At 48.7% G+C, this 27,969-nt stretch overlaps 3 protein-coding genes and 1 pseudogene across 13 annotated transcripts in view; all 4 read right to left on the bottom strand.

The window, feature by feature from the left end:
* LOC133509082 (protocadherin gamma-C5-like) overlaps positions 1-27,969 on the bottom strand; it is a 121,016-nt gene that overhangs the window by 23,714 nt on the left and 69,333 nt on the right. The window contains exons 1-2 of one of the 11 annotated variants that reach the window (XM_061835783.1): positions 21,419-23,794; positions 10,639-12,118 (exon numbers count right to left, since the gene is read on the bottom strand). The exons of 8 other annotated variants lie outside the window; for them this stretch is intronic. In XM_061835783.1, coding sequence (XP_061691767.1) covers positions 12,059-12,118; positions 21,419-23,794 — 2,436 coding nt within the window. In that variant the 3' untranslated portion in view covers positions 10,639-12,058. Of the gene's footprint in view, positions 1-10,638; positions 12,119-21,418; positions 23,968-27,969 lie in introns of those variants that run through there. 2 more of the 11 variants (XM_061835781.1, XM_061835782.1) reach the window with 2 other exon arrangements.
* On the bottom strand, positions 9-4,209 carry LOC133509083 (protocadherin gamma-C5-like). The gene has a single exon (XM_061835785.1). It carries the CDS (start codon positions 3,890-3,892, stop codon positions 1,313-1,315), a length of 2,580 nt encoding a protein of 859 aa, XP_061691769.1. The 5' UTR covers positions 3,893-4,209; the 3' UTR covers positions 9-1,312.
* On the bottom strand, positions 4,139-8,868 carry LOC133508978 (protocadherin gamma-C5-like). Its single transcript, XM_061835583.1, has 2 exons — positions 6,089-8,868; positions 4,139-4,152 (listed from the first exon to the last, which is right to left on the bottom strand). Exons 1-2 carry the CDS (start codon positions 8,622-8,624, stop codon positions 4,139-4,141), a joined length of 2,550 nt encoding a protein of 849 aa, XP_061691567.1. The 5' UTR covers positions 8,625-8,868.
* Positions 24,405-27,015, bottom strand: LOC133509088 (protocadherin beta-16-like; annotated as a pseudogene).

Here is a 27,969-nt window from a genome sequence, read left to right as displayed (position 1 = left end):
TGTGTGATGTGGGAACGACTATTTTAACAGAACATTTAACATTTCAAGACGCTATAACCCCGTTTGAGGCGCTGAAATGTGATAAAATGAAAAGGTCATGATGAAGTACATGTGACAAAAAAAAAGAAGAAAAAAACGTCCTTCTTTGGAAACAATGTGGTGTGGTTATATTCCAATTTCACGGTTATCAGCTGCCCTTATTTAGTTTTGATTTGTCTTTTGATTTCGTCACGCAAGATGTTGGACACCTTTGATGCCTCTTTGGGTCCTTTGAGCTGACCTCACCGTGAATGCGAAGGTTGCCGCTCAAAAATGCCAAAAGGGATGAAAAACGACATTAACGCCTGAGCGACTGTTTGGAATCGCTGTCTTTTCCTGGCTTGAAAAAATATTCAAGTTACTTGAGGTTGGGTCTTTTTTTTTTTTTTTTTTTTTAAACAGCTGACGAAGCTGATGCGAATTGTGCTAACGTTGTTGCCACATTGAACCTTCCGAGCTGAGCGTCAAAGTCGGCAAGGAGCTGAAAATGGACAGGTTTCCAATGACGTCGCCACAGTCCTCAGACCAATCGGATAAATCAACGATAGAAAAAAAACTTCAAGCTTCTCCTATCACCTGTGTTCTCTGACCTCTATGACACACAAGATGGCGGAATTGAAAACCTATCCATAGACGAATCCAACCGACAGCGACGGATCCATGGTTTGGTTAGCTAAGTAACTTCATTGGCCATATTGACTGACTGCATACAGTACATACAAATAAAAGTCAATAAACGTGGCCTACTGAGTGAAAGATAAATGCATACATTTTTTTTAAAACTTTGCTAAAAGTTAATTCAGGAACAGATTGAGTCATATGCATTAACCGGTTGTTTTTCACATTAAAAAACACAATTTTCTGGCTTTGCCAGAGGAAAAGAGTTTGCATGAGCTAATACCACCATGGGGGAACATCCTACACATACACCGCACCCCCATCACCCCGGAAAAATATGAATACAAATAAATAAATCCCAGTATTGGAAATGTTTCAGAATGGGACATATTTTCACCCCTTCACAACATGGAGTCACACGTAGCCATTTCAGTGAATAGGACTGCCACTAAGTAAGCAAGTCACCAAAAGGGCAACTAATTGAAAGATAAAATGAAACAACCCCGAGTTTGTTGACGTCATAAACCCGATTTGTCGCTGCAGTTTCGGAGACACTGTCCGCGGTTGTGGTGCTGAACCGATCCAGTTTGACCACTGAATGCATCCCACAGACATCAGTACCGTCAAATGAAATGTATGGCGTCATGACAACATTTCAAGACTGCAGATGGGAGCCGAGCGACTGGACTCCTCGACTGATAGCGGGAGAGAAATGTTGGGGAAATGCGCACGAGGAGCAGTTTCCGGCCTCTGTTTGCAAAGCGAACGGTGGGCTCACCTGCTGGCTCTCGAAGGTCCAGGCGCTGTCCGGCAAAGACGCATCCAGCACGCCGATGACCTCCTTGAAGTCGGCGGTGCCGCTGGGCTTGAGCAGCGTGAAATCGCTGTACTCGGACCCGGGAGACACGCAGGACCGGAAGGACTGACTCTGAGACATGACGTCTCCCCCCAGAACCTCCACGTACTTGATGGGTCCGTCGGTGTTGAGCTGAATGTGCAGATTTCTGTTGGGCTTCTCGTCGCGGGGCCGTCCGACGCCCGGGCAGCAGGCGGCCCCGCCGCCGCCGGTCTTGGCGCATTTGACGGCTAAGGTGAGCAACGCCAGCAGAGACAGCACGGACACCGAGGCCAGGGACACGATCAAGTACAGCGTGATCCTGCCGCCGCCGCCGCCGCCTTTGTGGCCGGGCTCGGACAGCGAGCGGCGTCCGTGCGGCTCCGAGGCGGGCTCGCTGACGGCGTCCTCCAGCAGGACGGACAGCGTGACGGTGGACGAGCGGACCGGTTCCCCGTCGTCCTTGACCTCGACGATCAGCCTCTGAGAGGAGTCGTCGTGCTCGGACACGGCGCGTTTAGTCCTCACCTCCCCTGTGTACAAACTGAGCGTGAACAGAGAGGCGTCCGTGGCCTCCGCCACTTTGTAGGTGATCCAGGCGTTGTGGCCCGAGTCGGCGTCCACGGCCGTCACCTTGGTGAGCAGGTGGCCCGCCTTGGCCGAGCGGGGCGCCCTCAGGTGGGAGGCGGCGTGGGGGGAGGGGTAGATGACGGCGGGGGCGTTGTCGTTCTGGTCCAGGATGAAAACGTGGACGGTGGCGGTGCTGCTGAGCGACGGAGAGCCCCGGTCCTTGGCCTCCACCCCGACCTCGAACACTTGGACTTTCTCGTAGTCGAACGAGCTCATGCTGTAGATGCTGCCGTTCTCGGCGTTCACGTAAACGTACGACGACGCCGCCGGCGCCGCTGACGCTTTGCTGTCCAGCAGCGTGTAGGACACTTTGGCGTTTTGGCCGGCGTCCGGGTCGCTCGCCGACACCGAGTGCAGGATGGCGCCGGCGGCGCCGTTCTCTTTTACGTAAACGTTATAAGAAGTCTGCGAGAAGACGGGAGGGTTGTCGTTGACGTCGCTGACGCTGACGGTGATGGCGGTCTGACTGGAAAGAGGAGGAGAGCCCGAATCGGTGGCCGTCACCTCGATCCTGTACTCGGACACGCTCTCTCGGTCCAAAGCGCCGCTGGTGACCAGCGCGTAATTATTTGAGAAAGACGGTTTCAGAATGAAAGGGGAGCCTTTAGGAATCCGGAGCGTTACTTTGCTGTTGTTAGCAGAGTCGATGTCTTTGACACTAATCAAAGCCACCACTGTGCCCAGTGGCGCATCTTCCCTTATAGGACTGGGTTTCGAGGTCAGAACAATTTCGGGAGCATTGTCATTAATATCTTCGATAATAAGTTGCAGGCGACAGTGGCCTTCCATTTCAGGCACACCTTTGTCTTTTGCAGTTATGTCAATCAGATAAGATGGGGAGACTTCATAGTCCAATGCACCCTTTAAATGAATTTGTCCAGTTTGTTCATGAATTTCAAATGTTGATAAAACAGCTTCTGCAGTGCGAGACCCAAAAGAATATCTAATTTCGCCGTTGACACCATCATCTGCATCTGTCGCCTTTACTCTCAATACAAACGTTCCTTTGGTGCTATTTTCTTTTAAAGAGACAGCATACTCTTTTTCATCAAACAGAGGAACATTGTCATTATTGTCGAGTACATCTATCATAATTGTACATGTTCCAGATTTTGCAGGGTTTCCTCCATCCAGCGCTGTTAAAAGCAACTGATGAATGGATGTTTTTTCCCTGTCCAATGATTTTTCCAACACTAACTCTGGCGCAGTCGGGCCATTGTTTTCGCTTTTAAATTTCAAGGAAAAATATTCATTTTTCATTAAAGAATACGTTTTCAGGGAATTGCTTCCGACATCCGGGTCCTCTGCACTCTCCAGAGGAAAGCGCGTCCCCCCTGCAACAGATTCTGGTATTTTAAGGTTAATTTCCTGCGCAGGGAAACGAGGTGAATTGTCATTGATGTCTCGTATTTCCACCTCGATCCGATGCAAGTGCAGCGGCTCCTCGACGACGACCTGCAGAGGGAGCACGCAGCTGGCGCTTTGTCCGCATAAAGCCTCTCTGTCTATTCTGTCGTGGACCAGCAGCTCGCCCTTGGCCGCATCCACGCTGAAATGCTGCTTCCCGGCCTCGGAGGCCACCCGCAGCTTGCGCTCAAATATCTCAGACAGTCCCAGGGCCAGATCTTTGGCCACGTTGCCCACCACCGAACCTCGCTTCAGCTCCTCCGGGATGCTGTAACGAGTCTGCGCCCCCACCGTAGTCCACAAGAGAAAAGGCCACAAAAGAGCCCGCCGTCGCCAGTCTCGGGATCCGATTGTCTTTGTCATCCTCGCTCCGTTACGACGCAAACATCCTCAGCGACATCCTCTCTCGGCGCCGAGCCCCACGTCCGCGCAAGCGGGTTAATAACCCCGCAGTCGGCACACCTTCAAGCCGCCCGAGCCCAGCAAACCGCCTTCGATTCGTTTTCAGGTGGGGAAATAGTAACTATCATCAAAACCCAACAACAATACGTCGTGCCAAAAGGAGCCGATTCCTTTCTGCCTGTGCCGCAGCTCAGCGCATTTGGCGTGTTAGTGAGATGAAGCTGCGTGGGGGCAGGGACGAGATTGCTTTGTACAGTCTTCGATCCTATTGGTCGACGGGCCGCCCTCCCGACAGCCAATGAGAAGGAAGCTGATCCTCATTCCCTCTTAAAGACACAGCTCTTGCCCTCCCCCTCCCCCTCCCCGTTCAAGTACTATATGAGTTGTGGGGGGCAACTCTACAGACAGAGAAATTCCATCAAATGTATATCTGACCGAAGTCCTTAGTATGAAATAAATGATCCATTATAACAATTATTCACAAGCTGTATGTCTACATTTGAAATAGTCGACAAAATAAATCAGCAGCAATAAGTATTTTAAATCTGTGTTTTTACTCCATGTCACTGTCCACTCTTGGGGTGCTGAATATTTTCTGAAATAATGATTTATGTACATTTTATGCTTTTGAACCAGGTTGCATCAAAACTGTATTATTGCGACAATAAAAAATGATAATGAAAAAAAACAACAAAAAGGAAGTTCGGTATGGTGGCTCAATGATAGCTCCGTGGAAACAATGAAAACGCATCCAAATCGTGCGGAACTGAGTCTTCAAGTTGAGCCGCTTGCCTTAGTCTCTTCTACACACGTGGACAAAATTGTTGGCACCCCTCACTTAATGGGGAAAAAAAACCCCTGTAGTAGTCAGAGACATCACTTGTTCTGACAAAACAAATCATCTTTTTTTTTTTTTTTTTTTAAATTCCCTATGAAAACAGATATTGCTTTCAAATTGTGTCTCAACAGGAAATATTTCTAAGGACAAAAACTACTCATGAAACAGGCCTGGCCAAGAATGATGGTACATACTCTCAACTTAATAATTTCTTGTACAATGTTTTTGTTTCAAGAAGATTTTGCAAATTTCGCCGAAACGTCTGCACGTGCCATCAGGCATTTTTGTCCACTCTGGAGCAAACTGCTCCAAGCAGCTGCACTTGTCTCAGATTTGAAGGGTGCTGCTGACCAGGCTTGCATGTTCAATGGGTTTTCGATCAGGGTTTCAAGAAGGCCACTTCAGAACGGTCCAATGGTTTGCGCTTTGCCGTTCTTAGTTGTTTGTAGATGTGCTTTGGTTCGTTATCCTGTCACAAGACCCATGACCTGCGACTAAAACCAAGGTTTGATTTCTCTCTGGGATTACGTTGATAGTCTTAGAGATTTTAGTGTACCCTCTACAGGCTTAGACCCAGATGCAACAAAACAGCCCCAGAAAAAAAAAAACAGAGCCCGCTTCATATTTCACAGTAGGGACAGTGTTCTTTTCTCACCATCTATTCTTAATTTGTGCTTCTGTGAACAAAGAGCCCATGTGGCTTGCCAGAAAGTTCCAGTTTTGTCTCATCTGTCCACAGGACATTCTCCCAGAAGCTGTGACAAGCTTCCAGGCGCACGTCTGAGGAAGGAGCTGAAAGGTGACGCCCGGGCAAAGCAGCATTCCAATCTGTAACAAGTGGAGTCGTTTGCTCATGGAGAGCAAAATATCTCCTGGCAGGTGCACAAGCCTCACTGAAAGTCACAAAAATCATTTGATTGCCTCAAAAGGTTCCCTTCCTTTTCCAAGAGCACTTTTCCCGGTTCGGGTCACGGGGCGCTGGAGCCGATCCCAGCTGACTTTGGGCGAAAGGCGGACGACACCCTTAACTGGTCACTGGGAAGTCGCAGCGCAGCATCGACACCGTCACTGACTTGGAAGTGAACCCAAGCAACATTCCATACAAATAATTCTTAATGTAGAAATGATAATTGCCGGTACCGGACAAGACTGATATCAGAATCGGACAAATATTCAAGGCTGCAATACTGCTATCGGAAGTGACAAAGTTTGATCTGCAGAATGTTTTTGAAGGTGTTTAATAAATTAAAGCTCAAACCATAAAATGTGATGCAACAACCAAAAATCGGCATCTATTGCTGTAAGTGGCAACAGATCACAAGTAGTGGGAGAGAAATGTTGGGGAAATGCGCACGAGGAGCAGTTTCCGGCCTCTGTTTGCAAAGCGAACGGTGGGCTCACCTGCTGGCTCTCGAAGGTCCAGGCGCTGTCCGGCAAAGACGCATCCAGCACGCCGATGACCTCCTTGAAGTCGGCGGTGCCGCTGGGCTTGAGCAGCGTGAAATCGCTGTACTCGGACCCGGGAGACACGCAGGACCGGAAGGACTGACTCTGAGACATGACGTCTCCCCCCAGAACCTCCACGTACTTGATGGGTCCGTCGGTGTTGAGCTGAATGTGCAGATTTCTGTTGGGCTTCTCGTCGCGGGGCCGTCCGACGCCCGGGCAGCAGGCGGCCCCGCCGCCGCCGGTCTTGGCGCATTTGACGGCTAAGGTGAGCAACGCCAGCAGAGACAGCACGGACACCGAGGCCAGGGACACGATCAAGTACAGCGTGATCCTGCCGCCGCCGCCACCGCCTTTGTGGCCGGGCTCGGACAGCGAGCGGCGTCCGTGCGGCTCCGAGGCGGGCTCGCTGACGGCGTCCTCCAGCAGGACGGACAGCGTGACGGTGGACGAGCGGACCGGTTCCCCGTCGTCCTTGACCTCGACGATCAGCCTCTGAGAGGAGTCGTCGTGCTCGGACACGGCGCGTTTAGTCCTCACCTCCCCTGTGTACAAACTGAGCGTGAACAGAGAGGCGTCCGTGGCCTCCGCCACTTTGTAGGTGATCCAGGCGTTGTGGCCCGAGTCGGCGTCCACGGCCGTCACCTTGGTGAGCAGGTGGCCCGCCTTGGCCGAGCGGGGCGCCCTCAGGTGGGAGGCGGCGTGGGGGGAGGGGTAGATGACGGCGGGGGCGTTGTCGTTCTGGTCCAGGATGAAAACGTGGACGGTGGCGGTGCTGCTGAGCGACGGAGAGCCCCGGTCCTTGGCCTCCACCCCGACCTCGAACACTTGGACTTTCTCGTAGTCGAACGAGCTCATGCTGTAGATGCTGCCGTTCTCGGCGTTCACGTAAACGTACGACGACGCCGCCGGCGCCGCTGACGCTTTGCTGTCCAGCAGCGTGTAGGACACTTTGGCGTTTTGGCCGGCGTCCGGGTCGCTCGCCGACACCGAACATAAAATATGTCCCGGAGCGTTATTTTCATTGAGAAAAACATTATAATGAGTCTGGGAGAAAACTGGTGCGTTGTCATTGACGTCTCGAAGTTGAACTAAAATTTGCTTTGCGCTCGATAGTGGAGGCTTCCCACAATCGGTGGCGCTTATCTCGACACTATATTGTTCATGTCTTTCGCGATCGAGTCGCTCGTTTGTCACTAAGGAGTAGTGGTTGGAGACCGACGGATTTAATTGAAAGGGAGATTGAGAGGTGAGGCGCAACGTAACTTTGCCGTTGTCTTTGGAGTCAGGGTCTCTTGTACTTATGAGAGCAACAACCGTTCCAATGGCTGAATCCTCCGGCACCGGAGTCGTTAGTGACGTCACAATGATTTCAGGAGCGTTGTCGTTGACGTCCATTACTTTGATTTCCACGCCAGCGTGGCCTTCCATTTTGGGATTGCCTTTGTCTCTCGCGGTAACGTCAAACCTGTGCACTGAAGCGCTTTCGTGGTCCAAATCCCCCCCGACCGTCACGGCTCCAGTCGCAGCGTCGATACTAAATAACGTCAGAATGTCTTCTGGCGTCTGTTCTGCAAAACTGTATTCGATTTCGCCGTTGAGTCCCTCATCCGCATCAGTCGCCGTCACCTGCAGAATGTGCGCGCCCCGAGTCGCATTCTCGCTCACGATGGCCTCGTAAAGCTGCCGCTCAAACTGCGGCGCGTTGTCGTTGTTGTCAAGGACCGTCACCGTAATTTCCGACGTGCCCGACCGGACCGGGTCGCCGCCATCCACAGCCGTGAGGATGAGATGATGGACGGGCATCTTTTCACGATCGAGGGGCTTTTCCAGCACAAGCTCGGGGATTTTTCTTCCGTCTTTGTGGGTTTTGATCGCCAATTTAAAATTGTCATTTTTACTGATAAGATAGGAGCGCACAGAATTCGCGCCGACGTCCGGATCTTGCGCACTTTCCAACGGAAACCGTGCACCCGGTTGAACCAGCTCTGCTATTTTTAACAGTTTTTCCTTTGTCGCGAAACTCGGAGCATTGTCGTTGGTGTCCAATATTTCGACGTCGGCCCTGTGCAGCTGCAAGGGCTCGTCGAGAAGCAGCTCCAAAGGCAGCACACACGCCGCTCTTTGTCCGCACAGCTCCTCTCTGTCTATCCGAGCCGTCAGCAGCAGGTCTCCCTTCGCCAGGTCCACGCTGAAAAACTGCTTCCCGGCCTCCGACGCTATCCGGAGCTTGCGCCGATGCAGTTCAGAAACCCCCAAACCCAAATCCTTGGCAAGATTTCCCACGGCCGAGCCCCGTTGTAACTCCTCCGGGATGCTGTAGCGGCTGTGGCCGTCTGTCGTGCCCCAAAGCAGGGAGACGAGGTGGCACCACCACAGCGACTGCCGGGCGGCCCATTTGTGCCGCATTATTCCAGTCAAAGCCCCCCACCCGGCCCCCCAAAAGAAAGAAATAAAAATAATTTGAAAAAAAGCAAGCAATCAATCAAATAAATGAGCAGCAATCAGCCCAGTCCGAAATCCTCCACCGGTGACGCCGAAACCGCAAATGTGTAATCCATCAGAAAAACGACGGCAAAAGAGAGAATCATGCTTTGTGCGCGTCGAGCCTCCGCGCGGCTCTCCGGCTCTCCGTTGTTGCCCAAAGGCTGCAAGACGACGAGATCTCTTTGTGCAGCTCGCGCTCTCATTGGGGGACGCCGCAGCCAACCAGGGATCCGCATGCACTGCAGTGACGTCACACCAACGTCATTCTGATGCCACTCTTTACACAATTCACTTTTTTTTTTTTTTTTACCGACGGACTACCGATTAAAACCTTAAAACAATTAACGCACTAATATTACAATACTTTAAAATTATATACATATTTTATTTTAGGATAGAATAAAATACACATTTAAATGTGACGTATGATGTCACAAAACAGTATGCCAATAACATTTTACTGAACAATTCAGTATCATCCGTTTAAATATTCAGAGGCTATCAATGTTTCATTTTGTTAATGTAAATAAAATACGACTATAAAATATATTTTTAATTAAATATTGTAATAAAATGCTCATTCAACAGTACGTTAGAAGTTTTACATGGTACTATAACTATAATCCAGTCAAGTTGTTATAGATTTAAATGTATACAGCACCTTCGATGCCACTCAAACTTTACTGAATAATTAAAAATGTATTTTAATATTGGTAGAAAACACCACGCATGTATTGTCAGTCATAAAGCTATACATATTCAAAAACATGCATTTATACGTTAACTATATTACATGTTTATAATACTAATATACAAAATAAATCTCATTATGCCACCCAAATATAATATTACCAAACAGCAATTCAGTATCATGCAGTTAAACAAAACAACAACAAAAAAGCAGTAATGCCGAGAGTATTTTTATTGAGTGGATTCACGCTGAGTTAAAATATTTTTAATTTTATTAACTTACTTCAAAATATAACCCCCCAAAAATCTGTGAAAGTACGTATTTTAGAGATTGAAACTAAGAAAATGTAATATTTAATACCTTAATTTATACCAAAAAAAAAAAAAAAAATCAAATTTAAACGTGGCATAGCACATTGGACACGTTATTATTATTTTGATCCAAATCAAAAATATTTATCATCAGACAACACCAACTACACATTATGTATTATACATGTATTCACAAGGCTATTAATATTTGTACAAAAGTCTACTTAGTAGGTCTCCATATTTACATTGTTTTCATTTGTATTTGCATTAAAGTAAACGTATTGAAAGACTATATTACCGTATTAATATGAATAGATCTATTTTGTGTAATGTAAATATAGAAAAAAGATATATTTTTTGTGAAATATTTAAAGAAGTGCAGGAAAGCATCACGTCATCTCCGGCTCACGAGGTCGATTATTGCCCTCCAGCGGCCGGATTGAGCAAGTGCAGTCTGCACGCCTGAAGCCGTCAGCCCTTGAAATAATCCTGCCTCACGCTCTGCGCGTAAAGTACCCGGATGGAGGTCTGTAGAGCAGAGAGGAGGGGCGGGAGGCGAGCGGAGGGGAGGGGAGGGGAGGGGGGTAGCTCCAACGGTGATAAGAGTGTTGTATTCAGACGCCACTAAAGGATACTATGTTCATGATCATGTCCATATTTAATGGATGATTTAGTCAGATGTCTGCCACTCACACTGCGTTTGTCAGTGTGAGGCTTCTGTACATTAACTACCGACAAAAGACAGAATAAAAGCAATATGTAAATATAGATAAATAAAATAGATCCCGGCTGTACCGCACATATTCGCCGACAAAGGTTAAGAAATCAAGCCATATGTCTCATTAAATAATAAAACATTTCTTCAAATGTGGAGATAAATGAGTTACATCATGACGTAAACGTCCCTTTTGCCGCGGTCGGTGTGGGTGGGGGTGGGGGGGGTGGGGTACGCTTTCAGCACCAGGCGAGTGGACAGCGCCACGCAGGCGGCCGGCTGCCGCGTGTGCAACCACGGCACGCCGCGCCCTGAGTATTATGGGCTGTCGTTGCAGACGGAGGTCCCGTAGCTCAGTGGCTAGAGCACCGGTTTGGTAAACCAGGGATTGTGGGTTCGTATCCCACTGGGGCCTCCACTCCCTGAGAAGGGTTGCGGCAGGAAGGGCATCCGTCTTAAAAACTGTGCCAAACATATATGTGCGTTCATCTGAGGTGACACGCTGTGGTGACGCCGAAAGAAACTTACTTTTGTTGCAGACGGCACACTAGAACCGCAAAATCAGATAGGACCGAACGTATGATTGAAGACAAGCTGACACAGTCACGAGCGAACAGCTTCGAAAGCCACACACTTACCTAGTAAAGTTTGCCCATTCGTGACACGCACACTGGACTTCAACATCTTTTGTACTCAAATACACAAGACAGATTTGATATGTAGATTTTGTAACAGTGTCGGAAGTCGGAGGTCGTCACATGAAAAGGGCGCAGAGGACGCGGGCGAGTCGTGCCAACAACTCCAGACAAAACAAACAAACAAACAAAAAAAGCTCAGCTGGAGGTTTGAACACGCTCACAAAGTGCGACACAAATATTCTGTTCAAATGGAAATGATTATCGCTTGTCCTGCACTTGACTCGACTCAGGCACACAAGCACAAGTTGGATTCGAAACTAGACAGAAAATAAGAGGAGAAATACAGTCGAATGACGTACCTGCAGTCAAACGCTGTTTGTGATCCACAAAAGTGGCAGCAAACATTTTTGAAAATCATGACGTGTCGGGCGGCCTGCTGGATTTGTTTGGCATTGAATAAAAACATGCTAACAAGCTTCTCACAGCATTCGTCTCATCACAGCTAAAATATGTTTTCATCATTCAACATTGAGGCTACTGGAAGAAGGTGATCAATATTCTGGAAGGTCTTGAGGACAAATCGATTGGATTCTAATTCATTTGGCAGTTGTACTCGTTAGTAAAATGATCTCAAATATTGTGCTGGCTTGCGGTGTTTGAAAGCAGAGGAGGACGTGCTGCACATGTATGGCATCTATTTGCTAACTTTAAAATTAGTTTGAAAATTAAAATAAAAAAATAGACCTGATGTGAAATCCCAAAAGTTATATTTCCCGCATCGCCCAGTGGCGGAAAGTCACCTAATGACTTTGGAGGATGGATAACGTAAGTAACGTCTTGCTGATTTAAACAAACAGTCTGATTTTGAAAATGTATGCCTTGCAGTTGTTGTTTCAGATGCGCTCATCGCAGTTTGGGCAAAACATGAAAAACAGAACAATCAGTGTGTGTCATTTGTGAGGGAGGTGAGCAGACGTGTCAGCCAGCGTGTGTGCGATTAGCTACACTTTAAATGTGCATTTGTGCTGGGGTGTGTGTTCAAAACAGAAAGACTTTCTTACCTAATTTGGGAGACGGACGATTGGACAGGAACGACGGGCGGTCGGCGGCGGCAAGAGGAGACATGAAAGAAAGAAAAGAAGATGGAGAGATGCCAGTTAGAAGGCGAGCGGCGATGCACTTCTATGACAAATGTTCTTGTGTACATTGAATTAGTTCAGTTTATATCTTCTACAGCTGACAGCAATGTATTTCCATTTGAATCTGATCAACATACGGAGTATTTCAAAGAACATTCTCATATGGGGCTTGACTAACATTAATTTAAGGTCAGAGGTCACTCACAACAACATTGCATTCAGCTGAAAACTTCCAATTCAAATGCATTTGTGTATGGGTTACCTTTATGTGATGAAAACAGAAGAAAAAAAATATACAACAAGATGTGGTTTGTTTGGGGGGGGGGTGCTTTGAAAAATAATCATCACAAGTGAGAAATAACACATAAAGTGTAAACACAAAAATAATAAGGAAACTGTAATCTTAATCCCACTGCGCGGTGGGCCACAACAACAGTACCGCTAAACCAACAGCAGGGGGCCGCAAGGCGAGGGCCGGGGGGAAATGCTTGATTCGTGCGCCCCCGCTCACGTGTCCAAAAGCCCCCCACAAAGACAACAAAACCATTTCACGAAGCACCCTGCAGGTTATGACGCTCTTGAAATAGTCTGGCTCCAAAACAAAACGTAATGTATTTGTGGCACATTTTTTCCCCAAAACATAAAAAGTAAAATCATTATAATAATAATCTCCACTCAACGCCACCATTGAATTTTGCTGTAACCGGGATAGGACACGCAAATAGGGCAGTGACAGCGTCAATCGCAGCAAATGTAAAAAAAAAAGAGAAAAAAAATCCCCCCCATCATCCTCATCCTCCCCCTCCTGGTGTGAGGACGCTGCACCTCCCCGCTCAAAACGGGGGCGCCTTCTGTACTCTTTCCATAAGCGGGCCACGCACACGCGAGCGCTGCCGCCGCCGCTCACCCCCATCGCTCAAAATGGTCAAGCCCTGCCAGTGAGTCAGCGCGTTGCCATGGTAACACCTTCCACCTCCTGCATCCCACCCTCTTTCCTACTTACCGGCAACCATGGCAGAGAAGAAAGAGAGACAGGGAAAAAAATGGATGTGATGCTCTGTTGGACGTCAACAAGTACAATTGTAGCGTGTCCCTCAAGGTGAAAGAAGGAAATATAATATTCATGCAGATAATAAGGACAAGGTGATGAAGATGAAGTCAGAAATCACGGCCTTAATTGCCTTGTTTGGATAGACAGAAGTGACGCGTCACTGAGCAATCCATCTCTCCCTTTCTCTGGTTTTCGCTTTTGCTGCAGAGTGGTGCAGCTGGAGCGGGGGAGGGGAGAATTGCACGCAAGCAGATCAGGAGGGAAAGCGGAAGGAAAGCAAACTGGCCGGCCATCCTTTCATTCCTGGGAAGAGCGTCAAACGGGCACAAAAAGGCTGCGAAATTTTTGGACAACACAACACGCGACGTCATGGCAAAATAGGTGAACTTCCACGCCGCCCAAGTCATTCTTTGACATTATAATACCAAAGACAGATGAGGGAAGCATCTCGGAAAATAATATGGCAGCTCCATAATGCTCAATAAATACTTTTTATAATAAGACCAGTTCCCATTCCGAAAAAGCACAACCGCCACGAGAACCAAATACTGCAATCCAATTGTGTGGCGTGGCAAGTTGTGGAATTGGCGGCCGCCGTCCGGCGACCTGACCCGACTTAACGGGCCGTGCCATCCTTGGCCACGGATGAAAACGACGCAAGCGATTTGAAAACGCACTCAGCGTCCCTGCACAGAAAAACAGCAGCACAACAAAGCTGAGCAAAGTTCGCTCACAAAAGGCTTTCCCGCCACACCTCAGAACTAAAGCAGACCCAAAGATGCAAACAGGCCCGCTATGATCATGACCTCGTTGTCACACAGACCGAGCAGGCAGGAAAAACACAAAGTTTGTCGCCTGTGCGGATGATTGTGAGAGGCAAAAACGACAATTTCACCAAAGGACTCACAATTCACCTTGAAAAGATAAAATGACTACACAATTGACAATAAAAGCTACACATTTTAAAAAAAATAAGAGATGAATATTGAGAATGACGACGACGCTGAAGCAAACGAACTACAGTGTTGTCAAAAAGTTGCTTCAACTGACGGGGAGGCGCAACTTCATTTTGTCACAAAGTCGCCATCAGATTTAACAGCCGTCAGAACAATAAAGATCACAACTTCTCCAAAACATATTCATTTCATGTTTCAACTACGCATGCTTACTAAGAAAGTGATGATTCAAAAGGACAAAATTCAGGTGGGCGAAAGAGCCGGACTGAATTCCAAACGGTCAACATTTCCATTCATTGGCTTCAACTCGAAGTCACGTGCCGCACATCACATTCAATCAGTACAAAACTAAACAAAAGTGTTGAATGCAAAGGATCCAAATGCATAAAACGAGGGATTGGTCCACAATGAAAGTGCATGTCCAAAATTGAACGTCTTCACAGTTTGACAGTCAACTTGAATTGCAGTAACTTTCCGCTGAGGGAAGTCAAACAATCAATTTCTTTGACGCTAATGAGTTACTGGAGAAGAAGAAGGCCAAATAGACAAATCACGGGAAGTACACGTTTGTATCTAATACAGCTCATAAACCACCGGGAAACACAAACTAGCCTCGCTGAGCTTAACGAAGAATTGACCGGGGTATCACTTTTTTTTTTTGCTTCATAGTTATTCATATTTCAATAAAATGCAAAAGTTAAACAAGACACATTTGACAAACTACGAGTGACACAAACACAGATGATAAATGTTATGATAATCCTTCACGTTCACTCATGAAGGATGAACAATTTTGTGACCGCAATGGTTGAAAATTGCATTGCGCAATGCATGCTGGGAGCCTCGCGGCTTCACGACTCTGCTGCGTGCAAAAGTAAAGTAACCGACATCAAACAAAATCCCGTGAAGCTGCGGGAACTTTTTACTGACTGGAAAATCACTTTCAAATATATTACTGGAGATATGCACAGTGGAAAAAATATTCAAGTTGCTCAATAATCTTTGTAAAGGAAGCACAAGTATGACTCTTTTTAAACTCATTAGGTTTTAATACAACAAATCAAAGGAGGCCAAGGCTGCACATCTTAACGTATGGTCCCAAAAATAACGAGCGCGAGATATTAACACTCGGTTTTCATTGCGTGTTAATTTAACGACTGCATGTAATCGAGTATAAAAACTGCAACCACACGTCTGCCACACGCAAGAATGAGAATTATTAGCGTTGTGAAGGCTGAGCTGTCCCGTATTAAATTACTTTAGGATGTCATGTGCACCACCTTCAAACTTTATTCTGTCATTTGCCAAACAGCAAAGCAAAAACAGTCCAAACGGAAATGGGTCGGGGGGGGGGCAAGGGGCTCATTACAATGATGGCAAGAGAACATCATCAAAAGTATTCATAACCCACCGGGAGATAAAACTATGAAAAATACAGCCAGTATGCGAAACGCAGTTGCCGGTGAGCCTTTCTTCCCAGAATACCGATCAGAACATTTGCGCATCCTCCGTGCACATTTCAGCGTCCACAAGCACTCGAAGTGAACGTGTGGCAGCATCGCGACAGCGGCGTGCCGACAGCGACCATGACTGAGGCCGCTTCCACCCACTGGTAACCCATTTTTGTTTGTTTTTTTTTTTTTCCAGCCAGCCTCTGTCCTACTTTCTCCATCGGCTGGAGACGCTTACATAAGCCGCCTCCCTCCGTCCCTTTGTCTTACGCTTCAACACTTGAAACAGCTCACACGGGCGCACCTCGTTTAAGTTACGCGAGCCCTGGCGTGTACACGACATCTTCCCGTTTCAGCGCACAAAGCCGGCGGCGGAGCAAAATGGCTGCCGCGCATCACAACGCAAGCGGGTCGGTGGCCCGCAGGCTGTTCTGTACCCCTCCCCCGCCCGCGCTCCACTCATCCCTTTCGCTTTCTCGGTCGCCGTGAAGCTTCTCCACTTCAGAAACAAGTTGATTGCGTCAGAGAGCACGAATGGCGGCGCCTTTTGCTCCGCTTTTGAGGCGACGTGTGGCGGCGGCCAGGAAAATAGGCCACATGTGCTCGAGCCATCAGCGGCGAGGACGGACACTTGAATCGATTTCAAATGTGAAAAACCTGATCCGATGAATGCAGTCCACCTTTGTAGACCAAATGATGTCAGAACGTGTCTCAAGTCACTTCGAACGGAAAATCGATTCAAATAAAGGTGGGGAGACACAAGTAGACAAAAGTCAAAATACAGAACACAGCAGTTGCTGGGCACTCTGGTCAATAGGTCAACAACAGGTCACCTGACACGTCAGTGACCCCTGCCAGCCTCGTTTCATCTTTCATCTGACTTGCAACATCTTGCGAGAGGTTTTGTGGCCATTTCCACACACACACACACACACCGTATCTCACATATGCATTTGTCATAACGATCTTATTTTACCGCGAGCGGAATGAGTGAGTGGATGTCTCTCTCCATGGCAGGTATTATTTATCCATCCACCAGGAAAACACTCTTGAGGAAGTTAACTGGCTCATAAATTCAACTGTCAACAATGTATGAACTGAAAAAGTAGAGCAAATTGTGTACAGCACATTCTGGAGATTGTTTATAACAGTAGGCAGACACAAATAAACGTGAGTCATTTAGCAATGCGAGCAAAATCATTATGAGGAATTATTCTTCATGGTACTGTGTTGTGATACAAGTTTGAGGGAAGGGTATTATTGGTATTATCGTAATATATGAGTGTATAAGTGAGTTGCTCTGCTCTGGGAAAAAAAAAGTGATTGCGTCATAACCGTGTTGGGGTGATGCTCCACATACCAAAAAGTCAAAGAACACAAACAGGACACGCAATTTTCTCTCTTTTTTTTTTTGAAAGGCTAAATGTTTGCACGTGAAGTACAGCGTGACAGCATCTCCACAGATATTACTTCTTGAAGGGCAAAAGTATGACCAGGTCTCACCTCTGCAACCAAAGTTTCTGGATCCGTTTCAGGCCGGAGGACTGTTCCAACATGGCCGTCACGCAGAGTGTTTGCACTGATTTGGCGGGAAAACATCAGGTCGCTCTTCCTGGAATCGGCAGTTCCGCACACGTCATAGCCGAGCGCCGGCTTCAGCGTAGCGGCGCCGTCAACGTCGGCGTAGAGGGGCGGGTAGTACGGAATAACCGGAAGTGGGCCGTTTGATTTGAAAAACTGCCGAGACTGCCTCCACCTGTACACTTTGAGCGATATGATGAGCAGCAAGCAGACCACGAAGAGGAAGGAGACCACAGCCAAAGCCAAGACCAGGTAAAAAGTCAGCCGCTCGTCGGCCTCCCGCTCGTCCTCGTCGGCGAACTCCGACCTCAGCACTTGGGGGAAGCCGTCCGCCAGCGCCACGTTAACCACCACCGTAGCCGAACGAGAGGGCTGCCCGTTGTCCTCCACGACGACGGTCAGTCTTTGTTTGACGGCATCTTTATCGGTCACTCGGCGGACGGTTCGCATTTCTCCATTGTGGAGGCCCACTTCAAACAGCGCCCCCCTGTCGGGGGAAGATTTCTGCTGCACTTTGTAGGAGAGCCAGGCGTTCTGGCCAGAGTCCACGTCCACCGCCACCACTTTCGTCACCAGGTAGCCCGCGTCCGCCGAACGAGGCACCATTTCGGCGTGCGGCCCCGAGCCGCCCGTCTGGACCGGGTACAGGACCTGAGGGGCGTTGTCGTTCTGGTCCCGGATCAGGACGCCCACGCTCACGTTGCTGAAGAGAGGAGGGGAGCCTCCGTCCTGCGCTCGCACCACAAAGTCCAGACGCTTGATTTGCTCGTAGTCCAAGGAGCGCACGGCGTGGATCTCGCCGCTCTCGGCGTTGACGGTAAAAAAGTTGGACGCCGACATCCCGTGAAGTTTGCCGTCTTCGAGGAAATAGGAAACGCGGGCGTTGCTCCCCTCGTCCTTATCGCTGGCTTTGACGGCAAGAAGCGACGCGCCAGGTTTGTTGTTCTCCGCGGTGGACGCTGAATAGGACGCGCGTTGAAACATCGGCGCGTGATCGTTTACATCCGACACTTTCAAATGAATGGTTTTATTCGCGCAGAGAGGGGGGCTGCCCTCGTCTATCGCCGTTATCGTGATGTTATATTCCGGCACGGTCTCTCGGTCTAAATCGTCGTCGGACACCAAACTGTAGAAATTGAGCGCCGACGACGTTATTTTGAAAGGCAAATCGGGGCTAATGAAGCACTTGACCTGTCCGTTCTTCCCAGAGTCCAAATCTTTAACATTGAGCATGGCAATTGTTGTTTGCGGGGGCGAATCTTCTGCGATGGGGCTGGACAGCGACAGGATGCTGATGACGGGCGGGTTGTCATTTAAATCAAGCACTTCGACCAGGACCTTGCACGTGTCCCTCAGCCCCCCTTTATCCGTGGCTTCCACGTCAATTTCGTACTGTTTGACTTTCTCATAATTTAGCTCCCCCGTCACGTGGATTTCTCCCGTATTTGGCTGGACGGCCACGACAGAGGAGGCCAGCTCGCTGTTCCGCGACAAGGAATACACGACCTCCCCGTTAGCTGCTTTATCGGCATCGGTGGCACTGACTCGCGCCACGCTGGCCCCCCTCGGCGTGTTTTCAGGGACTGATGCTGTGTACCGAGACTGGCTAAAGACTGGTGCATTGTCATTTGCATCCAGCACAACGACGTTTATTTTTACAGAGCTTGATTTGGGAGGGTCGCCGCCATCGTACGCAGTGAGCGTCAGTTTATGCGCCTCCTGCGTTTCTCTGTCTAAAACGGCCTCAAGAACCATTTCAGCATATTTGGTGCCATCCGGACGAGAGTGTACGTTTAATTGGAAATGATCTGCGGAGCTCAGCTTGTACGTATGCAGCGAATTCGAGCCTACGTCGGGATCTTTGGCGCTGTCGAGTGAAAAGCGAGCGCCCTTCGCGGCCGATTCGCTGATTTCAAAATTCATTTCCCTGTTTGCAAATACAGGAGCGTTATCATTTATGTCAAGAATTTCTACATCGACGTGATGGAGCTCCATGGGCTTATTTAAGATGATTTGGAAATGCAGCGAGCAAGGAGACACTTGGCCGCACCTCTCCTCCCTGTCAATTCTCTGCTTAATTTCAAGCCTTCCTTTTTCCACGTTGAGATCAATGTACTCACTGCTGTCCTCCGTAAAGATTCGGGCCCGCCCGGATTTCAGCCTCTTTGTATCCAAACCGAGATCCTGCCCGATATTGCCAACAAGGGAGCCTACGGCCATCTCCTCGGGAATGGAATAACGGACATGAGCCACGTTCACATCTGCGACACACAGGCAGAAAAAGAGCAGCTTCCAAAAGAAAAGGAAAAGCTCCCGCATCCTGTTTGGTTGATTAAAAACAAAAAAATCCTTCCACGATTTATTGTATTTCGTGGTTAAACAAGGAGCGGTTCCGTCGATGCGTCTTTGCACGACACAAAAAGAGACCGTCTGGGAACAAACACAAGCGATCAGATTCTCCCCCCCCCCCCCCCATTAGCCTCACGTTGACCTATAGCGGCACTTACTGACCAAAATGGGGATTGCAGTTCCTCAACAACAATGAAATGCACGGCAGAACACAAGTTTGTCACTCCAAAGGAAACTGGTCACTATCTTCATAGCGCGATACTCTTAACTTGTGAAGCAGGGTCAGGATGTTTTTTTTTTTTAGTATTATTTTGCTCAGAAATTGCACATAGTATAACGATGCCACAAAATTTGGATCGTTGTAGGCCGGTTATTAATTCCTTTCCAAAATAGTAATCGAGACTGGAAGAATTTCTGCTTGGGGCCAACAACAACAGAAGGAGAGGCGCTGTCACTCTCCGTGGTGCTGAACGAGAGGATTTGGACCCAGGTCTGCTTGAGTTTAGACACCGGCAAGACTCGCCAGGGTTGTTGGATTCATGGACCACCACAAAACTTTCAGAAAAATGTCACTGACGTATAGGCTTCGATAGTTTTATCCTTAAAAAAGTTTCACATAATATGCTCTTAGGCAATTTAGAAATGAGTGAATATCTCAATTTTCTCGAGCTCAAAAGCATTCGGACACTTGATTCCCCGGAGGTGAAGTGGCCAGATGTGCCCCACCCCGAATAAATACATATCTGCACGAGAGACCGATATGAAGGTCACGGAGATTTCAGTGGAAGTGACGGAGGGCTTCATCAGGTCAAACACAGCAACATCAATCCATAAGTGATACAAAAAAAAAAAAAAAAAAACTGAAAAAAAAAATGCAGACTTCGGGACTAACGTAGGAAATCACTTGAGCACTGCAACATTAAACAGCCCAGAAGACCATACAAGATATCCAAAGTAGGGAAATACAGAAGACCGTCCTGGAGAATAAAACTTCAAAACAAGTGACGACAGTACTTTGTGAGCATGACTGCAGATTTACGGTAAGATGCAAAACAAGGCGAACATTCAACAAGCGGACAAGTCAGATGACATTTTGTCACAGACACAAACCAAGTGATGGCTTTGCGGGGCGCAAGTACCCCGCAAGACCCACACTTTGGCATTTTGAGTCCTTGCAGTCCATTTTAACGATGAAATAAAACACTATTGATACATTTAGTCAATTATCACCTTGATTGGCACCCGTGAAGTTAAAGTGCAAAAGGTGAAATATCTCCTAAAGGAAATGAATCAAGTAAAAGCACATTTTCTACAAAGAAAAAAAAAAAACTGCACGCAAACTGAATCAGGTTAGGTCGTTCACAAAAAAAGATGCAACCTCGGAAAAGAATCGTTCACGAACTCAACCTCAAATTCAAATTTCTTGACTTCAGTCCACACCTCTGCCCCCAACAGTCTGGAATCATATTATTTGAGAAGCTTATGAAATTATAGTGTGATGCATAGAGAAAGGTTTTGACCAGGAAAATCTCATTTTTTAAAGCAAAGCGCGTCATGTGCAAAACATGTTGGCGCTCGTATGATGACATGAAAGTGGAAACCGGAGTTGTGAATTCAAAGTGTTCACGTGTACATGAAAGTTGTGAATAGTGACAGAAGATGAATTGAGCTGTCTGCTCACATCATGGGGAAAAACAAACATACGATCTAAATAAACTAATAAGATTAGCGGCCTGATCTCAACCTAATGGAGACATATGCAAAATCATACACGCCCCCCTAACAACTCGATATGCGTGCAGACCAACGTAATGACTTAATGATGAAGTCAAACCTCGAGAGGAGAGTCAAGTTCATCCAGGATGTTCCTTTCGCTGCGCAACTTGTGCGCGGTGCCCGTCGAAGTGGCGTCCACGAGCAGCACGTTGTGACCGCCAGCACTTTTGGCGGATCGGGCGGTCCCGCAGGCCTCGTAATTGTAGACGTGCGGGAGAGTCCCCGCCGTCCCCAAAGTGTCGGAGTAACGCGGCGGATAATACGGAATGACGGGGAGGTTGGAGCCGTACGGGACGCGAGACTGTCTCCATCTGTACACTTTGACCGATATGATGAGCAGCAAGCAGACCACGAAGAGGAAGGAGACCACAGCCAAAGCCAAGACCAGGTAAAAAGTCAGCCGCTCGTCGGCCTCCCGCTCGTCCTCGTCGGCGAACTCCGACCTCAGCACTTGGGGGAAGCCGTCCGCCAGCGCCACGTTAACCACCACCGTAGCCGAACGAGAGGGCTGCCCGTTGTCCTCCACGACGACGGTCAGTCTTTGTTTGACGGCATCTTTATCGGTCACTTGGTGGACGGTTCGCATTTCTCCATTGTGGAGGCCCACTTCAAACAGCGCCCCCCTGTCGGGGGAAGATTTCTGCTGCACTTTGTAGGAGAGCCAGGCGTTCTGGCCAGAGTCCACGTCCACCGCCACCACTTTCGTCACCAGGTAGCCCGCGTCCGCCGAACGAGGCACCATTTCGGCGTGCGGCCCCGAGCCGCCCGTCTGGACCGGGTACAGGACCTGAGGGGCGTTGTCGTTCTGGTCCCGGATCAGGACGTGGACGGCGGCCGCCGAGCTCAGCGGAGGGGATCCGGAGTCGCGGGCGCTCACGTTGAAGCGGAAGGACTGGATTTGCTCGTAATCGAAGGATCGGAGCGCCCGGACCACGCCGCTCTCCGGATGGACGGAGACCAAAGAAGACACGGCTACTCCGTGAACGTCTTCCTCCTCCAGGAAGTACGACACTCGAGCGTTCTGGCCCCAGTCTGCGTCTCTGGCTTTCAGCGTGACTACGGAGAGACCCGCTGCGTTGTTTTCCGCAACGTGGGCCTCGTACGAGCTCCTCTCAAAGACGGGCACGTTGTCGTTGACGTCCGAGATGTGCAAGTTGAGAGTGACGCTGCTGGAGAGGGAGGCCGCGCCCTCGTCGCTGCACATCACGCTGATGTTGTACTCGCTCGACCGCTCTCGGTCTAAGTCACCATCTGCCGCGATACTATAAAAACTACTTGTAGATGTTACTTTAAAAGGTAAATGATCATCAATGACGCAAGTTACTCTCCCATTTTCTTCAGAATCTGGATCATTTACACTCATCACCGCTATCACCGTGTCGGCAGGCAAACCTTCCTCCACCGAAGTGGATGACGAAATCATTTTGATGACAGGACTATTGTCGTTGACATCTCCCACCTCAATAATCACCTTGCTGGAATCAGATAAGCCACCTCGGTCGACTGCCTCAACATCAATCTCATACTTCTGAGCTGTTTCATAATCGATAGGACCTTTCAAAAGAAAACGACCGTCGTGGCTAATGTGAAATAATTTGGAAATGCTACTCATGCTATTTCCGATCGCATAGCTCACTTCTCCATTTGAGCCTTTGTCTGCATCAGACGCACTAACTTCCGTAATCAATGTCCCCGAGGGGGAATTTTCTTTGATGCTCGCTTTGTAAACATTTTGTGTGAAAACAGGCGCATTATCATTAACGTCTAAGACTTTAATTTGAATCTGCATTGTCCCCGACCGCTGCGGCTCGCCTCCATCTTGCGCCGTTAAAAGCAATGTTACCAGTTCCTCTCTCTCTCTGTCCAAAGGCTTCTGCAAAATCATTTCCACTTTCCGACCTCCGTCGGACTGCCTGTGCAGTTTCAGCATGAAGTTATCATTCGGCTTCAGTGTGTAACTCTGAAGCCCATTCAAACCTATGTCGGGGTCAACTGCTTTCTCCAACATGAATTTGGAGCCCACAACAGCCGACTCGCTAATTTCCAACATCCTTTCTTCCTTTTCAAAGACCGGATCGTTGTCGTTAATATCCGTGATCTCCACGGTCAACGGTAATATTTCTATCGGCTGTTCTAAAGCTATCTGAAAATGCAGCGCACAAGGCGTCGTTTGGCCACAAACGGCTTCGCGGTCGATCCTCTCTTTTACAAGCAGCACTCCCTTTTCCCTGTCGAGCTGCACGTAATCAGCGCTGCCCCCCGTGTGGATGCGAGCTTTACCGGACTGTAAGCGTTTCAAGTCCAGTGCCAAATCCTGAGCAATGTTCCCGATGAAGGATCCTTTGGCCATCTCCTCGGGAATTGAGTAGATGACGTGTCCGAGCACCGGAGCGAGGCAGAGCGCGCAGACAAACGACAGCGCGTGCCGGCTCATTGTTTAAACACACGCCCGCGCCGAGCCCTCAGACTGCAGTCCGCTTTTGCAGTTTGCAACGCGAGGGATCGATGAACAAAGCAAATTATAATCCAGTAAAATAGGTGATGAAAAAAAGGTCACGATAATTTCCAAAGCTGGGATGATTCCAACGAGCACGGAACGTGCGTTACGTTTCTTCGTCCTCGCTCGACTGAGTGAGCGCAGCAGAGGTGCGTGACTAAATGTGAAATTTCAAACACTTAGACGAAGAGTAACAGCGGCCCCTCGAGGTCATTGAGTGAAATTACGCTTGGGAAGGACTAATACATTTAAAAGCATATATTTGGTCAGCTCACATCTCAAAAGTTCAAACAAACATGGAAATTACAGTATTTTGGGGGAAAAGGGTATGCTTGAAAGATAAACTATCCTTTAAAAAAAATCACAGAAAACAATGGAATTTATCAAACAAAAACACGAGCTAAACAACACTGGGATTGCAGTTCAGGAGGAAGAAGAGAAAAGCACTTTGAGGTCAACAAGCGAACAACAGCAACAACAAAAACTTGATGATGTCGCTGTCCATAGCACTTAAAAACATGCAGGCTGCAGTTTTGACTCAAGGGACCAAAGACATTGCAGTTTAAAATATTCTAACCTCAAGAGGAGAATCAGGCTCATCCATGATGTTCTTTTCGCTGTGCAACTTGTGCGCGGTGCCCGTCGAAGTGGCGTCCACGAGCAGCACGTTGTGACCGGCAGCACTTTTGGCGGATCGGGCGGTGCCGCAGGCCTCGTAATTGTAGACGTGCGGGAGAGTCCCCGCCGTCCCCAAAGTGTCGGAGTAGCGCGGCGGATAATACGGAATGACGGGGAGGTTGGAGCCGTACGGGACGCGAGACTGTCTCCATCTGTACACTTTGACCGATATGATGAGCAGCAAGCAGACCACGAAGAGGAAGGAGACCACAGCCAAAGCCAAGACCAGGTAAAAAGTCAGCCGCTCGTCGGCCTCCCGCTCGTCCTCGTCGGCGAACTCCGACCTCAGCACTTGGGGGAAGCCGTCCGCCAGCGCCACGTTAACCACCACCGTAGCCGAACGAGAGGGCTGCCCGTTGTCTTCCACGACGACGGTCAGTCTTTGTTTGACGGCATCTTTATCGGTCACTTGGCGGACGGTTCGCATTTCTCCATTGTGGAGGCCCACTTCAAACAGCGCCCCCCTGTCGGGGGAAGATTTCTGCTGCACTTTGTAGGAGAGCCAGGCGTTCTGGCCAGAGTCCACGTCCACCGCCACCACTTTCGTCACCAGGTAGCCCGCGTCCGCCGAACGAGGCACCATTTCGGCGTGCGGCCCCGAGCCGCCCGTCTGGACCGGGTACAGCACCTGAGGGGCGTTGTCGTTCCGGTCCCGGATCAGGACGCGGACGGCGGCCGCCGAGCTCAGCGGAGGGGATCCGGAGTCGCGGGCGCTCACGTTGAAGCGGAAGGACTGGATTTGCTCGTAATCGAAGGATCGGAGCGCCCGGACCACGCCGCTCTCCGGATGGACGGAGACCAAAGAAGACACGGCTACTCCGTGAACTTCTTCCTCCTCCAGGAAGTAAGACACTCGAGCGTTCTGGCCCCAGTCTGCGTCTCTGGCTTTCAGCGTGACTACGGAGAGACCCGCTGCGTTATTTTCCGCAACGTGGGCCTCGTACGAGCTCCTCTCAAAGACGGGCACGTTGTCGTTGACGTCCGAGATGTGCAAGTTGAGAGTGACGCTGCTGGAGAGGGAGGCCGCCCCCTCGTCGCTGCACATCACGCTGATGTTGTACTCGCTCGACCGCTCTCGGTCTAACTCCCCGTCTGTCACTAAACTATAGAAATTACTATCAGTGGACTTGAGTAGGAAAGGAAGATTGTGATTGATTGTACAATCCACTTTGCCATTGTCGCCGTCATCCTGGTCTTGAACATTAATGATTGTGACAACAGTTTGACTTTTGACATCTTCAGCTATGACGTTTGACTTGGACATGACCTGAATCAGCGGGCTGTTATCATTCACGTCCACAACGTCAACGATGACCTTGCAGCTGTCGGTTAACCCCCCACTGTCACTCGCATGCAAATTAAATTGATAGTTGTGTGCTTTCTCATAGTCTATGTTTGCACTCAGTGTGACCTCTCCTGTGTCCTCATTTATTTTAAACAAATTCCTCACATCGTCCATTGTGTTTTCGATCGAGTAAGTTATTCTACCATTGGTTCCGTGGTCGGCATCCGACGCGCTGACTACAGTCACGACGGTGCCTTTTGGTGCATTTTCTGCCACCGCTGCTTTGTATACAGGCTTTGTGAAAACGGGTGCGTTGTCATTGGCATCCAATACGGTGATGAGGATCCGCATTGTGCCCGACATCTGCGGCTCTCCTCCATCGACAGCCGTCAGCACGAGACCCAAATGTTCCTTTTTCTCCCTGTCGAGAGGCTGCTTCAAAACCATCTCAACACTCCCGGAGCCATCTGCGTGATTGTGAAATTTTAATGCAAAATGATCAGTCGGTTCGAGGAGGTACGTTTGGACACCGTTGAGTCCAACATCGGGATCCAACGCCTGCTGCAAATTAAACTTGGATCCTACCAGTGCGGATTCGCTTATTTTGAATTGAATTTCAGCCTCCTCAAAGGCCGGCGGGTTGTCGTTGATGTCAATAATCTCCACTATTATTTTGTAAAATTCGATGGGGTTCTCTAAAATAATCTGGAAGTGTAGCGCGCACGGCGTCGACTGTGCGCAAAGCGCCTCTCGGTCGATGGGCTCCTTGATGAGGAGAACGCCCCTGTCTTTATTCAGCTCCATGTATTGCTTGCTATCGCCGAAATAAACACGAGCGCTGCGCGACTTCAGTCTTTCCACGCCAATAGCCAAATCCTCGCGAGGTTTCCCACTACAGAGCCGACGTGCATTTCCTCGTCGACGGAATAGTTGATTTGTCCGAATGCGGCGCGGAAGAAGAGCAGCGAGGTGAAAAACGCTACTTGCCGTCTCATTGTTCTCCTCCGCTTCACGTTCAGCAGAAAAAAAAAAAAAAGAAAAAAAGAAAAAACAACCGGCAGCCTAAATCCAACCACAATAACACCGGTGTGTATATTCCAGTAAAGCGCAAACGAGGGCAACTATTCCTCCAAAAATGTCACAAAATAGTCCCGCCGACATATACGCTTCCCTCCAGAGTCTCACTCGTGTGGTTTGTGGTTTTTTTTGTCTGTTAGCTGCGACTTAAAACGGGAAGCAGCTCGTCCACAGCAGGAACATCATGGACAACAGCGTCCCTACGAGTTCAAAATGGAAACTGCAGGGCGAGAGCGTCAACATAGATTGGGGAAAAACTTGAGCAAATCTTTTTTGATCGCGTCGGTGCGTGCTCATAATTGAGCCCAAATGCGTCGCAGTGAGCCAGAAGTAGCGCGGGCCTCGCACTTCGTACCAAGCGGACAATATCATCCAGTACAACGACGCCAACCTTCACATTGATTCACTAAAGAGAATGCATCACCCATCCATCCATCCATCCATCCATCCATTTTCTGAGCCGCTTATCCTCACGTGTTGATGGAGTGCTGGAGCCTACCTCAGCTATAATCGGGCAAGAAGCGGGCCACACCCTGAACTGGCCGCCAGCCAATTTCAGGGCACACGGAGACAGACAAGTCGCACCCACAATCACACTTATGGGCATGTTGAAGGGCTATGAGAGGAAACCGGAGTGTCCACCCGGAGAAAAGCCACGCAGACACGGTGAGAACATGCAAACTCCACACAGGCGGGGCCGGGATTTGAACCCCGGTCCTCGGAACTGTGAGGAGAAAGCTCTACAGCTGCTCCACTGTTCCACCATATTGCTTGATGACATCACGTGATATGTGAAAAAGTGAAATACAAAATCCACAAGTTTGTATTGCACTCCAAAAACTTTTTCCCGTTCAGGTTTTTAATTTCCAATGATTTAAAAGGGGGCCCCTGAATGGTTAAAGCAAACTTTGGTCACGTTATTTCAGTGTGTGTGTTATGGTAACAATTTCCTGTCCAATTCAACAGGAATTTTTCACTCATGTGGACTTTCACTTCCACCTGAAATAAATGCTTAAGGTGAAATGTTGCATGTGAAAACTGTACAAGTCCTGCTAACATGACGGATGAAGTG

The sequence above is a fragment of the Syngnathoides biaculeatus genome, chromosome 11, assembly GCF_019802595.1.
Source record: "Syngnathoides biaculeatus isolate LvHL_M chromosome 11, ASM1980259v1, whole genome shotgun sequence".
In the NCBI taxonomy this organism is placed as follows: domain Eukaryota; kingdom Metazoa; phylum Chordata; class Actinopteri; order Syngnathiformes; family Syngnathidae; genus Syngnathoides; species Syngnathoides biaculeatus.
Note: the sequence above shows the minus strand (reverse complement) of the source record. Positions and strands in the feature narration are given on the sequence as shown.

Coding starts and splice junctions, on each gene's coding strand:
- LOC133508978 (XM_061835583.1), bottom strand. CDS start 8,624: ATGCGGCACAAATGGGCCGCCCGGCAGTCGCTGTGGTGGTGCCACCTC.
- LOC133509083 (XM_061835785.1), bottom strand. CDS start 3,892: ATGACAAAGACAATCGGATCCCGAGACTGGCGACGGCGGGCTCTTTTG.